Source organism: Eptatretus burgeri, chromosome 6 (genome assembly GCF_056783735.1).
Source record: "Eptatretus burgeri isolate ZD-2024b chromosome 6, Ebu_testis_v1, whole genome shotgun sequence".
In the NCBI taxonomy this organism is placed as follows: domain Eukaryota; kingdom Metazoa; phylum Chordata; class Myxini; order Myxiniformes; family Myxinidae; genus Eptatretus; species Eptatretus burgeri.
Window position 1 is genome coordinate 14,747,231 of NC_140966.1, and position 14,977 is coordinate 14,762,207.

General features: G+C 49.2%; 1 protein-coding gene across 7 annotated transcripts in view; it reads left to right on the top strand.

Moving 5' to 3' along the window:
- SMPD2 (sphingomyelin phosphodiesterase 2) overlaps positions 1-14,977 on the top strand; it is a 128,521-nt gene that overhangs the window by 23,050 nt on the left and 90,494 nt on the right. For 2 of the 7 annotated variants that reach the window (XM_085884144.1, XM_085884143.1), the window contains one exon: positions 11,009-11,129. The exons of the other annotated variants lie outside the window; for them this stretch is intronic. In XM_085884144.1, the coding sequence (XP_085740270.1) occupies positions 11,009-11,129 (121 nt within the window). The remainder of the gene's footprint in view (positions 1-11,008; positions 11,130-14,977) is intronic. 7 annotated transcript variants of the gene reach the window in all.

Below are 14,977 nucleotides of genomic sequence, written 5' to 3' on the forward strand. Positions count from 1 at the left end.
GCCAGCCTGCCACGTGTGCGTTTCAGGGGAGGTGCCATGGGGGGGCACTCCCCGGTGTTAGGGAGCTGGTAGGCTCGGAGGCAGTGTAGTGCCCGGGGGTGCCATAGCTGGAGAATCGGCAGAGGGTCGTGCCTGCCAAAGGGAGCCACGTGTCCCAGCCATGAGACCGTTTGAGGGCACGGAGAGAAAATTGGGGGGCGAGGCCCGAAATTGTGAGGACACCAACACAGGCGACGGGAATCTGGGTTGTTAGAACCAATAGTTTAAGCGAGAGGCGCTTGTTGAAAGCCCCGGGGTAGTTTAACAGTTAAATGGATAGGGTAGATTAGGAAGTGTACCCCTCCGCACCATCCATCCCCTCGCTCTCGTTGTGGGCCGCTGGACCCACTTTGGGTTAGATCGCTGAACTCTGGGGAGGCCATCCTGAGGCTTCGTTGGGCCTCGACACAGGACGCTAGCTCTCCCTTATTCCCCTCCGGGAAGGGAACGTAGGGGTTGGGAGTAAGCTAGGTGACAGAATAGGTTAGCCGAACAAGGACAGTAAAGGGGGTTAGGGGACGATTTATAGCGGGGAAGTAAAAGAAAAAAATAATAATAATAAAAAAATAAGTTGGGGCTAAATTGGGGTTTGACAAATTAAGGGAGTGGGTATGTACAGCGACAGGCAAAGGCGATAGGTGGGAGGGAGACAGGTCGGTAGGTCCGAGCCCGCCTTCCAAGTGGCCAGCACCACCGCACTCCCTCCACCAACCTCCACTGAACGGCAAAGGCTGGCCAGCTTCATCTGCTGGCTGTGTTACTGCAAGGCCTGTGCCGGCCCACTTCATCTGCCGGCTGGCTGTTTTTCTTCAAGGCCTGTGCCGGCCCACTTCATCGGCAGCTGTGGTACTTCAAGGCCTGTGCCGGCCAGTTCATCTGCCGGCTGTGTTTGCCTGCAACGGCCTGGTTCTGCAGGCTGTGTATGCCTGCTACCTTTGCCATGCCATGCCCACTGCCCCTGTTCACCAGCCCCGTTCAATTTTTGCTTTGCCCCCCCCCCCCCTGTTCATTGCCATGTGCGCCAGGATCAGAAAGCAACAGTTTGCAAGCTGCAAGAACTGCCCTGTTGGCAGCTACAACACGGGCCTGCAGTGGCGGCCCGTGCACCGTGTTTGCGTCTATCCATTCATCCATTCATTCGTTGTGTTCATTGCGTGTGCCACTTGAGCTGGCACGGAGACTACGTTTGTGCAGCCCATGCACCGTTGTGGTTCACTGCGTTCAGTTCAAAAGGGAAGGCCTTGGACTGCGTGTGAGCAGCCGGCCACGTTCCCTGTCACCTGCATTGTTTTGAGCCAGAGACTGCATGCGAGCAGCCTGGCTCCCTGCTAACTGCTTTCTTTTTGCAGAGTTCAATGATCCTGGGTCATGGTTTAGTGTAAAATTTGTAAGTTAAGGTAAGATGTACTGTACATATGAGTGCGCCCCCGGCATGTTTGTCTTAGCGCCGGCAATTTTATTTAAGTCGTCCGTGTGAGTGAGTTTGTTTAGGTAGTTACTCAGCCCTTAGGTTATTTATTTTGGGGACACGAATACCATGAATGTCGCACTCAGGGATCCGTAGGTAAAATGTACTAGGGGAAAACTACACATGATGGCACACGAAAATTTGAAGACCCGGGACGAGTCTGTAAAAAGGGGAGGGGGTAGTGTTGTGGTTGACCAAATTCGCAAACCACCATTCAGGTCCCTTAGGTGAGATATCTCGGTAAGTATATGTGTAGTTAGGCCCAAACCCGTTGTCTAGAGGGAATAAATGTCATTCATGAGGGCTGCGACTCTTCAGGATAGCCGTTTTTCTTTTACCATCTTTATTTTGGACCAGCCGCCATTATTACCACCACCAACCACGTCTCAACAGCCATCACACAACAACCACCAACCACAACGCGGCCATCACACAACAACCACCAACCACAACGCGGCCATCACAACAACCACCAACCACAACGCCGCTTCACCACAACCGCCACGACCTTTACCGTCACAACTCGCCACCATCGCGTCACCGTCATCTCGCGCCACTCGTGGGCACCGATGCTGGACTCGTGTAGGGCGCGCACCGAGCAGCGTGTTCAAAAGCATCGCGGACTTTCCGAAGAAAAACGGATCAAAAACGACTCACGCCCACTTTTGTTCCGTCCAATCGGTGAGCGAGGGGCGATTTGGCCCCGCCTCCAGGGCGTTGGAGGGCGGTCGCTATATGCAAATTCATGGATCAAAAAGCATTCACGCCCACTTTTCCTCGGGCCAATGGGGAGCGAGGTGAAAGGTCGGAGGCAGAGGGTCAAAGATGAAAGAGCGAAGCCACGGGGCTTATAAAAACGACTGCGTTCGTCAGAAGAGCGCAGTTCGCAGTTGGCAGTTCGCAGTTGGGAGTTCGCAGTTGGGAGTTCGCGGAGTCGGAGTGAAGAGGACGGAGCTGTGGAGAGGCGGCGGTGGCGAAGGCGGTTGAGGGGGTTCTCGCGTCGGATTCGGGGAACTGCGGAGGGAGAGGCCGGCGGCGCGACTGAGGTCGTGGTGGAGACGCTCGTCGCGGGACCCGAGATTTTGTGAAATCCTCCTTTCCCCGAGCATCAGCAACCCCCTCCTGTTTCCCCCCGCGCTGAGATAGTGCGACAAAGGGGGCCCCCTTCCCACCCCCTACCAGACACTGTCCGCGAGGCCCGCGGAGTTGAGGCACCACCGCCGCTCCGCGTCTCATCATCAGACGGGTAGGCCCGACACGGTCTCGGCCCCAGGCCCGCCTACCCCCTCATCCTGCAGGGTGGTTCTCTTTTCTTTTGCTTTGGGAATATGTGTTGTCGGCGCCGTCTGTGAAGTAAAATTGTATAAGTGTTGCCGAGTGCCCGGTAGTCGGATAGATCTGCATTGTTGCATTTGCTTTTTGTCTTCTTCTTTTACATGTGCTTTTGGTGGAATTGTATATGTGTGCTTTCCGTTCATCGCGAAATAAATGTGCTTATTGTTGAACTGTTTTCCCGCTTCGCTTCGTCATTTCTTTCATTGAATCCCCATCTTGCTTCACGTAAAGGGTTGGTCGTGGGCAAAGACGCCCGATAATTAATCGAACCGTCGAGTCCGACGAATAACACCGCTCGGTTATCCCGATAGTACGGAACGGGTCGCTTAAGTGGCCCGTGTCCGAAGTCGACCTGCGGCGAGGTGCGATCACCCGGTCAACCCTCCGTGTGGGTACTTAGGTCGGTCGAATTTGGCGAGCAACCCTATCCCACGCGGGGGCCGATTGGCTCGATCGCGGTGAGACCGAAAGGTCCACCCGTGACTGGTTCCCGGCGTTAGTCCGAGAGGGTCACGACTGGATTGTCCGTCCGGTGGGCGACGTGCCGCGATTCGAGTTACGTGGCCGTTCGCACACCGGCGGGCGCGAATCCGCAACAATATATATGTATTAATATATGTATATATACGTATTAATATATGTTTATGTATACATATACACTGATGAGCCAAAACGTAATGACCACGTGCCTAATATCCTGTTGGTCCTCCGTGTGCCGCCAAAACAGCACCGAACCGCCGAGGCATGAACCTGAAGGTGTCTTGTAGTATCTGGCACCAAAACATCAGCAGCAGATCCTTCAAGTCCTGTCAGTTGCGAGGTGGAGCCATCGTCTCATCCTTGCTTTCTTTGGTCTTGGTGATGCCGGACTTTTCCACTGACGACTCTGCCGTTTGGTCTCGTGATCGCATTCGAATATCCACGATTCATCGCCATTAATGACTCCCGAGCAGGTCTGGATCGTCCTCGAGGCGCTCGATAATGTCTTGACAGACAGTGACTCTTTGCTGTTTCTGGTCCTCAGACAACAGCTTGGGGACCATCTTTGCACACACCTTGCACATTTCGAGATTTTCAGTGATGATGCTCCAGACAGTGTCCTTGTTGATGGAAAGTTCCTCAGCAATCATCTGCACCGTGAATCGACGATCAGCGTGCACCATTTGCTTCACACGCTCCATGTTGTCCGCCGTTCTGCTCGTTGAAGGTCTTCCAGACCGTGGATCGTCTTCAACCATCTCCCGTCTCTCTTTGAACCTCTTGTGCCATTCAAATGCACGTGCACGTGAAATCGTTTCTTCCCCGAAGACTTGCTGCGGCATTGCGAAGGATTCGGAAGGTGTTTTGCCAAGCTTGGCAAGAAACTTCAGATTGGCTCTCTGCTCACGACTCACAGCGTGACGACTCAGACAAGACAACGTGTGAAGCACGACCTGTAAAAATTCAAACAATGAATGCAGTCAACCATCACCAATCATATATATTGCTGGAATGTTGTGAAAGACTGTGACGCAACCCATTAATTCAAGTTGTGTAAGTGGATCATACAGCAGGCTGAGTCCCGTTACTTTTTAGACGGACCTCGTGTATAAACACACACATATATATATATATATATATATATATATATATATATATATATATATATATATATATATATATATATATATATATATATATATATATATATATATATATATATATATATATATATATATAGATATGTTACAAATTTGGAATTCGATCGCACACACCATTCAGGTTCCTTTAGCTCAGATATGTCAATAAGAGTATGTTCTATAGATAGGTCACCTTCCATTGTTTAATGCGCAGAAATCGATTAAGTGCGCTGTGATTTAATTTAATAGTTCGGGAGCAATCACAACACAAAGGAAGACACCCTCCCCCTCTTCTGCGAAGAGGAAGAAGAGCCCTCCCATCCTAAATAACGGGACGTAAACAACTCCCTCCCACCCGTGGTTGAGCGGGGGATGGAGCACGAGGGCATAAGTCACGCCGGGAGCGGGGGAGGGGCCGATAGGAATAAAAAATGGACACTCTGCTTGGCGCGAGGTTGATTCTGGGGTCTTGTTGGGGGGTTCTTGGTTCTTGTTGGAGAGTTGTTCATCGGAGGAGTTGGTTCAGGTTGTCGCGGTTCTTCTTCTGCCTGGTGGCCGAGGAGTGTCGGCCTGGTTCAAGGGTGCTAGAGCTGGTTCGAGCCTGTTGCTCTGCTTCGTGGCCTGATTTGGCTGGCTCTTCTTTGCTCGTGGAGCTCTTTGTTCTCCGGCTCGGTTCCCAGCTTGGTGCAACTCCTTGGCCTCATCTTGGAGGTGGTTCTTCGAGATAGCGATGCATCGACGGGAAGGATCGGCGCCTCGTCTCACCAGCACGCGTTTGGAAGCACGAGAGGATTCGCTGGAGCTCGGGAAGGATCGCGGCTCACGGCGATTGGATCCAGCTTGCTCTCGCTGGAGCCCGGGTCCGAACAGCTTGAAAAAAAAAAAAAAAAAAAAATATATATATATATATATATATACCCAACAACAACAACAACAACAACAACACGCTCACCTTCTCCCCATTCTGCTACTTCTTCTTCCTCTTAACTTCCTCCTCGTCTTCCTCGATTTCTTTTTTTTTTTTTTACATTTCCATGACCTAATCTGTTGAACTCTCTCATACATTAATATTAACAACAAAAACGATCTTATGATGCTTCATCTTCCTCTCTCACACATGTGGTACTCTTTACTGTTTCACAATGCACTACTCTTCTGCTATTTCAACAGACTGCTTTCATTTCGACCTCTCCTTCTTTCCTTGCCTAAAAAATCCAACTATTACAGCGCTTCTTCTCTCCATGCTCTGAATTCGCCTTCATTGCATCCATCAAGAATTGTGTTAAATCGCATCTCTGACCTAAAACTTTTAAAAACCACAGTTTGCCATGGATGCTCGCTTTCCATCAACCATTCTTTTTTCCAACTTCAGTGCCAACTCACCCCCCTCACCCCTCACTCTCTCACTCTCAAAGCAACCATCCCACTCTTCTCCTCCAAGCCTCCCTCTCACCTCTTTCAAAAATTCCCCCCTCACCTTTCTCCCACCTTTCATCCCCCTCACTCTTCCTTCTCTAAGTTGCCCCCCTCTCATCCACCAACCTACCTCCCTCCACTGCCCTCTCACCTCCATCTCTTCACTCCACCTCCTCAAATACTCAACTGCCATCTTCCTTGTCTCTTGTCCCCCCTCTCTCCCAGCACCACAGAGCCTTTTCTCCTCCTCATTCGGCCCCCTCCCCTCGCTATTCTGCAATACCCACACTCCTTCAGCAACCCTCCTTACCTCCCCCCTCGTCCCTCGTCCTACCCTCCCCGCCCCCTCCACCTCCTGCACCCAAAGCCTCCTCCCCTACCTCTTCATTAAAAGTGTGGACCTCAAATATCCGGGGCCTTCGCTCAAACCTTTCAGATCTTTCCATGCAGGTTGCCACTGACAAACCAGACATTATCTGCCTAACAGAAACTTTCCTCTCCCAAGGCGTGTCTGACTCCCAAGTATCTCTCCCTGGTTGCTCCGTCCTCCGGTATGACAGACCTGAGCCTCGTCCTGGTGGAGGTGTTGCTCTCTTCATCAAAGACTCTATTCCTCACTCTCCCTGCACTGCTCTCACTCCCCCACACCCCAGGAATACCTCTGGCTTCGGCTTCCCCTCCACTCCCCACCTCATGTTTATATGTGTACTGTACCGTCCACCGAACAGTGATGACTCCATCTACACCTCACTCTCCGAAAACATGGACCATCTTCTATCTTCTCATCCAAACTCTCTCTTCCTCTTATGTGGCGACTTCAATTGTCATCACGCCAGTTGGCTAGGTGTGGGTACCTCTCTCACCTGCCATGGGACATCAGCAAAAGCTTTCTGTGACTCATTGGGACTGACTCAATCGGTCAACTTCCCGACCCGGATCTCAACCAATGGTACTCCATCTCTTCTGGATCTGATTTTGACAAATTTCCCTGACAATATCTGCTGCTCTTCCTTCGCTCCAATTGGTTCTTCTGACCACGTCCTTGTTAAAGTGGACATCTCTCTGGCTGTTATCAGAGAACCACCTCACCGCCGTCGAGTCTGGCATTTCACTCAAGCCGACTGGCAGGGTCTCGAGCAGCCATCAAACTTACAGACTGGTCTCCTATCACTACTTTCTCAACCATCACCTCATCCTGGCAATTTTTCTAAAGAAACTTGCTCTCCCTCATTCACAGATTTATCCCCTCTCGTGTTCAGTTGTCTTACCCTTCCTCCCGCCCTTGGTTTACTGAAGCTTGTGGCGAGGCAGTTGTCCTGAAACAACTTGCCTTTGCCTCATGGAAAGCAAACCCAACTGAGGGCAATCTCAGTTCTTTCCACAAAGCTCGGAACAAGTGTGTATCTACCCTCAGGAGAGCCAGAAAACAACATATTTCTCATCTCAAGTCTGAACTCTCAAACCTCTCTCCCTCCTCAAAATCTGGTGGCGTTTAATCAAATCTGTTTCTGGTGTATGTTCCCCCTCCATCCCCTCCCTTACCTCAAATGGCCGCACTGCTGATTCCACATGTGATAAAGTTGAATGTCTAAACTCGGTGTTTGCAGCTAAATCTTGTGTCCCAAACCCATCACTATCTCTACCCACTTTACCCAGTCGCACCCAACTGTCCCTGGACTCTGTATCCTTTTCTCCTGACAAGGTGGAGAGCTTGCTTTCAAACCTCGAGTCAGATTCTGCAAGCGGGCCGGACGGCATCAGCCCACGTGTCCTCAAAGCCTGCTCTTCTGCTCTTGCTCACCCTCTCTCTGTTCTATTCACCCTCTCATTTTCCCAAGGTCATCTGCCATCTGCTTGGAAATCTGCTAACATCACTGCCCTGCATAAAAAAGGTGCAAAAACAGATCCCTGTAACTATAGACCAATCAGCCTTCTCCCAATCATCAGCAAGGTTATGGAATCCATCATCGCTTCAGACATGAAATCCTTCCTCTTCTCCAATGGCTTGATTTCCAATCATCAATTTGGTTTCAGACCAGGTCACTCTACCCTGGATATGCTGCTACTGCTCTCCCATCATTGGATGGAGGTCCTCAATGCCAGACAGGAAATCCGAGCCGTATCCCTGGACATATCACGTGCTTTTGACACAGTCTGGCACCCTGCCCTACTCACCAAACTCTCTTCCCATGGTATTCAAGGCCATCTCCACTCATGGCTGCGCAGACTTCCTCTCCTGTCGCAGTCAACGTGTGGCCCTAAATGGAGTTCTTTCATCCCCTCTTCCTGTGCAGGCTGGAGTTCCTCAAGGTAGCGTTCTGGGCCCTGTTCTTTTTCTGGTTTTCATCAATGATCTCTCGGACTCTCTGGAAAATCCTCTATTTCTCTTTGCCGATGACTCCACCCTCTGCCGTACCATCTGTCATCCCTCAGACCGGCAAGCAGCAAGCTTCTTCGCTCACTGCAGATCTGGATAAAATCACAAACTGGTCCAACACGTGGAACATGTCTTTCAATCCAGACAAATCTCACACTCTCACTATGTCTCTTGAAAAGGACCGTTTACAAAACCCCCATCCACTTTCTCAACAATCCTCTGGAAGAAGTCTTTTCTTTCAAGCTTCTGGGTCTCACTATCTGCCATGACCTTTCCTGGGAAAGTCACATTTCCAACCTTGCCTCAAAGCCAGTCGCCGACTGGGAATCCTCCGTCGTGCAAAGTCCTTCCTCGGCCCTCTTGAGCTCCTGACCACTTACAAAGCTTTTGTCCGTAGCCTGATGGAGTACTGCTCTCCCCTCTGGGCTGGTGCTCCTGCCTCCCACCTTTCTCGACTTCACGCTGTCGAAACCAGGGCTTTTAAGATCATTGGCATCTCCCGCAATGAAGCTGAGTCTTTGGGCCTCTCACTCAATCACCGCAGGTTGGTCGGTGGTCTTTCTGTCTTCTACCGACTCCTCTCCAGCCTTGCCCCCCTGCTCTCTCTGTGATTTGTCCCAACCACATTTCCACAGGGCGCTCAAGGTCCGCCAACAACCCCCTTCTGGTAAAACTACCAAAATCACGAATCACTGCTCATCTTCACTCTTTCATTCCTCTTTTTTCCCGCCTTTGGAATTCCCTCACTCTATTCTTTCCCATTCTTCCCTCCAGGCTTTCAAAACAGCTGTTCACCACCACCTCTTATCTTCCCCCCTCCAAATCCTCGATCTTTTCTACCCCCGATAATCCACCCAAGCCCACTTCCTTCAATTCTCCTGCTTTCCTTCCTGAAAGTCCCTTTAATGTCCATCTTCCCCTCGCCATGTTCCCCGTCCCATCCCCATCCCTCTCCCTTCCACAGTTCACCTGTGTCTGTTCCCCAATGTTTTGTCCCTTCCACTCCCGCCCCTCTTGTCTCATGCCTCCTTGCTGTGAGTTGTGTGTTCGCTCTCATACGAGCCTCGACCAAGGTATACAAAAAAAAAAAAAAAAAAAAAAAAAAAAAAGACCACACGAGGTGGAGAGGTTCGAGATGGGTTCTGGGTTTCAGCTCATTTGTCCTCTGAGTTGAAGTCCTTATTAAAGGCATCAGCCACCATTTCGTGTGTGTGTGTGTGTGTGTGTGTGTGTGTGTGTGTGTGTGTGTGTGTGTGTGTGTGTGTGTGTGTGTGTGTGTGTGTGTGTGTGTGTGTGTGTGTGTGTGTGTGTGTGTGTGTGTGTGTCCGTGGGCCTCTCTAACAAGAGAGAAACTGTTAAGTGCTTTGTGTGCTGTAAATGATTGCATTGCATTTCGTATAGTCTGTATAGTTCTGCTCTTACGTGCTTCCCTAGTTCCCCATTATTATTAATAAATACCCCAATTGTTAAATGTTTTCAGCTCGTCACGTCGATTCTTTCATTGACTGAGCATTCCGTGTGATGGTCGTTCGAAAGCCGTTGATTTGCCGTAAAAGGGGGACATTCGGACCAACAGTTGTCTGCGATTAAGCCGCTCGGAATAGCGTACGGGACAGGCTCGCTTAAGCGGCTTGTTTCGTACGAGTTCCGTCGAGGGTGTGGAGTCTCGGTGGATCGTCACGTGGTCTCTAGGTATTTTGAAGAATTGGCAAATAATCCTGTACCACGTGGTGGAAAAAATTGGCCCTTCACGGTTCTTGCACAAGGACCCGTCGGCTTCGGAGTTATCCGGGCGGCGATCTATATTCTGGGCGATCGGTCGGGCCGACTCGACTTGCGGCTCCGTCAGAGCGGTCGGCTCGCGGCCGACGCACCGGCACAGCAGCAATATGTATGTGTGTGTGTGTGTATATATATATATATATATATATATATATATATATATATATATATATATATATATATATATATATATATATATATATATTGTTGCGGATCTGGGGTGGCGGGATTGTCACCCAATCCTTGGCGCCACCCTCACCACCACAGTCTCCGGGGTTTATAACGCCGGCCGGCTCAGCACAGGCCTCGGGTCACGTGTCTTCAATCGCGATACCAACGTAATCGTGAACCTTACCAGTCGGGGAAATAGAACCCCGGTTACAGACTGGTTTTGTCAGATGCCAAGCGTTTTCTGCCAGTCTGTAACCATTTTGGTTTTATATGCCAATCAAACGGATTGTTCCTCGACGCAACACAAATTAATCCATAGCGGCAACTTCATACGAACCAACCAGATTTATTGGGGAACACAACACAAGCAAAACATTCACGACAATGCTTTTATTATCAAATCATGGAAATCAGGTAAACCCCAATCGATGGAATGGCCTTCCCCTCTTCTCCATAACTCCCTGAAGACAGATAAACCCCACTCAGCCAGCCAAACCGCTCGTGGGCTTAGAAAGGTCTGAAGACCAAGTGACACACGCCAGTGCCGCCTGCTACTCATCTGCGCTCTACCCCAAAGTTCCTGTGAGGCTGATAGAGAAATTAAAATCCAATTTCTAAATTGGATTTCTAAAATCCAATCTAAAACTGCTCCTGGATGCAGCACCTCCAACTCCGTAAGAACCCATGCGGAGTTGTCCATTATGGTTTCTGTCCCCTCGCTCAAATTCTGTCTTGATGGCATTTCTATTTCCCCTTGCACCTCTAACCTATTTCCTATGTCACCACTCATTTCATGCTCAGGACTCCCACACACAGCAGGCTGCACACGTTCCAAGGTTATGTGTTGACATTCCACACCTTCAACCTTGCCTGCGTACTGACTAACTGCCTCGCACTCCAGGGTTACATTCTCGAATGCCAGGTGAGTACCCACATACACTTCGGCCTCGGCAGCACATACCGGTGCTGTAGTCTGGACTGTGGGCTCACAGCATTCGTTCACAGGCACTCCACACACACATTCAGGGGTCATGCATACGTGCACCCCATCGGACACAGTCTCTTCGTTAACATAAAATTCAATTTCTACCTTGCACTCATCGCCCGCACCATGTATGCATGTACCCATGTACCTGCCTCGTTCCAGAGTCACCTCGGTCCGGTCGCTTCTCTCCAGCAGGTTGCTCATCATCGGTTCGCCATACTCCTTTGGGGCTGTCAGCTCCACATGCTGGACCTGCTCAAAATGTATTTCATTCGTCAACAACCCCGTCTGCTCCCTCAATGTCTCTATCACCAGGGTTTGCTCTAATTGTGGTGTCATCTGACGAGTGATGTCAATCAAGTTCCGCACCACTAACATTCCTCCCTGTGGTGATATCACACATCCCATATTATTGTGCTGCTCTACTTCCTGGCTCCATTTTCCTTCCCATTTGAGTTGTTCTTCCTCTCTGAGCCTTTTGAGTTGTTCGTTATCTTTCCGGAGTTTTTCCATCTCCGTGTACTCCAACCTTGCTCTCTTCTTTAGTTGGTCAGTTTCAAATTTGTTTTCTTTTTGTTTTCTATCCCACTGTCTCTCTTGTTCTTCATTCTCCAATCTCATCGTTTCCTTCAATTTGTTGATTTCTTTTTCCTGTTTCATTCCTTGCTCTTTTTGTTTCTTATTCCACTGTCTCTCTTGTTCTTCATTCTCCAATCTCGTCGCTTCCTTCAATTGGCTGATTTCCCTTTCCTGTTTCATTCGTTGTTCTTTCACTATCTCCTCGTACTCCAACCTTGCTTTCTCCTTTAGTTGTTCAATCTGCCTAGTGTGGTTCCTTAACGTTTCATTATCCGCTCTCTTTCCTCTCTTAACATCCTCAGCTCGTTTTGTAATTCCGTCTCTTTGTTTTGGTGTTTCCGTAACTCAGAAGCTTTTTCCCATAATTCCTTCCTCATCTCCGCACCTCTTTTGCATGCTTCCTCCTTCATTTCGCCCATTCTCTTATTGTATTCCTCTCGTTCTTCCAGGCATTTCTCTTTTCTTTTTATCTCCTGTTCTCGGATTTCTCTTATCCGATTGCCTGCTCTTACCTCTCGCTTCAGTAGTTCCAAGTCCCAATCGTGTTCACGTTTTTCCTTTTCCAGCTTTGTTTTCCATTCTTCTTCCAAGTTCTCTCTATCCTGGGAATTACTAATTTGCTCTTCCTCTAATCTTTCGTTCAGTTCCCTCTTCTCTTGTTCCAACTTTCGGGTAAACCCTTCCTTCATTTCTCCCTGTAGTTCTTTGAACTGTCTTGACTTTTCCAACAATTCTTCCTTCCTTTGCTCCAGAGATTTCTCTCCTCTTTTTATCTTCTGTTCTCGGCTTTCTCTTATCCATTTGCCTAATCTTACCTCTTCCTTCAGTTGTTTCAATTCGAAATTGTGTTCACATTTTTTTCTTTCTAGCTTTTTTTTTCCACTCTTCCTATCCTGGGAGAAACCAATCTGCTCTTCCTCTATTCTTTTGTTCAGTTTGCTCTTCTCATATTCCAAATTATGGGTATGCAACAGCAACACCACTAAATTCTTTTTTCCACATTGTTCGTCGACTCTGTTGGCAAAGTCCTCTTTCAGCCACCGAATTCGTTCCCGCACATCCGCCAATCGTTGTGTTCCCGTACATCGGCCAATCGTTGTCCCCCCGTACACATAATTTTTCTGAAGCTCGTCTGCGTGCCGTTGTGCCTCGTCCACTTCAATTTGTACCTCCTTTATATAATTTTCATAACTCTTCACCTCTTCCAAGGCATCCCCCAATTCTGTCTGAAGCTTGCCAATGTTCACGTAGTCGCCCTTCCACGCCTGCCATGGCGCATGCCGTGACCACGTGGTTTGAACCGGTGGCTGGGAGCCTCCGCCTCGTGTTGTGCCATTTGTTGCGCTATAATTAGCCCACTCCTGCTTCGTGTCATGCCAAGTGTCATGCACCGCCATTTTGCGACTCCATCTTCTTTATAATTTGCAAGTTTTTCCTCCGATCCGCTCAAACATAAAATCAAATCAAATTTGTACCGTTTTTTTTTGTTGTTTTTTTTTCGCTTCTCGTAACCAATGTTCGGGGTGTGAAATGCACCACTGGTCCAAATATCTTGCTCCTGACTACGAGTTGTTACTGATCCACGACGAAGGGATTCTCAATCCACGCCGGACACCAATTGTTAATGGCTTCCGTGGTGTCGGGATTCGCGCTGTGTCGGCAATCACAGTCCGTCAGCAGTTTTTTTTTTTTTTAACGAATCGGGTGGGTCTATTGGCGTGACACGAAGTGTTTCAAGGTGTAACTTCATACCTGAATCAATCGGATTTATTGGGGAACATCGGGGAACACGACACAAGCAAAACATTCACGACAATGCTTTTATTATCAATCCTTAACCCGTTCTTAACTCGGGAACTACGGACTACAGGTTTTGAGGGGGTCCCGACTGAGATATGTCTTAAACAATGTGCAAACAAGACAGATAGACATACAGACAGCATGCATGCAAGACAGAGTACTTGGTGATGTCTCATGGACGAGAGGAAAGTGTAAAAAGCACTAATGCGGATGTCCATGGATTTGTAAGCGGATGTACATGGATTTGAGCTCCCAGCTCGAACTCGAACACGCCGCATGGCGAGACGGCGCTCACCTGCCTTTTCCGCACCGCATGCGGTCTCCGCGAGCTCTGACCCCACGCAAGGCCGACGGCACTAGACCTCCAGATCAACGATCGGCCTCTGCCGATCTCTCCCAAGGTCCAGCACACAAATCCAGGCCTGGCCTGTTCACCAGACAAGGCCCAAATTGAGGTGCCGGGCTCCGGCAAGCGGATCGGCAAACGTGTCGAGCGTCCGTCGTTTCCTCTCTTGCCTTCCCGCCTCGAAGCCTGACTTCTCAACTCCGTCCTCTCAGTTTCTTTCTCTGGAGAATCACCTTTTCTTTCCTTTTCCACGCTCGCCTCTCAAAGCCGGCTGCCGTCTCTCTCATGGCAGAATCACCTCCTCATAAGAGTCGATCGCCGACTCGACGTGCAGGCCGCCTCTCTTTCATTTGCTCGCTTCGAAATATGAGCCCACCTCGAGAGCGATTGTTCGCCCCAAACAGAACCCCTTTTCTTTCCAGTTTCTCTCTCGTTCGCTCGCTTCGACACCGAGCACGCCTCCCTCAGCGAAGCCGACAAACTCCTCCACTCAGTTTCACTTCCTCTTTTTGGCCACACCCTCTCAGCCGACTGGGCGGGGCCTATCGTCCGGAGAGGGGAGGAAGAAGAGGGAGCCCGCGGAACACCACCACAGTACGAACAATTAAGCATGCATCCTACACCTCCCGACACACATGTAACATCCATTTTACCAAACAACCGAGCGAAACATACATTTAATGGAGGATCTGAGATAATCCTATATTTAGTAGTCCAATCAGGGCCATTTCCGTAACAATATGTATGTATGTATGTATGTATGTGTGTATATATATATATATATATATATATATATATATATATATATATATATATATGTATATATATATACACACATGTATGTATATATATCTCTCTCTCTCTCTCTCTCTCTCTCTCTCTCTCTCTCTCTCTCTCTCTCTCTCTCTCTCTCTCTCTCTCTCTCTCTCTCTCTCTCTCTCTCTCTCTCTCTCTCTCTCTCTCTCTCTCTCTCTCTCTCTCTCTCTCTCTCTCTCTCTCTCTCTCTCTCTCTCTCTCTCTCTCTCTCTCTCTCTCTCTCTCTCTCTCTCTCTCTCTCTCT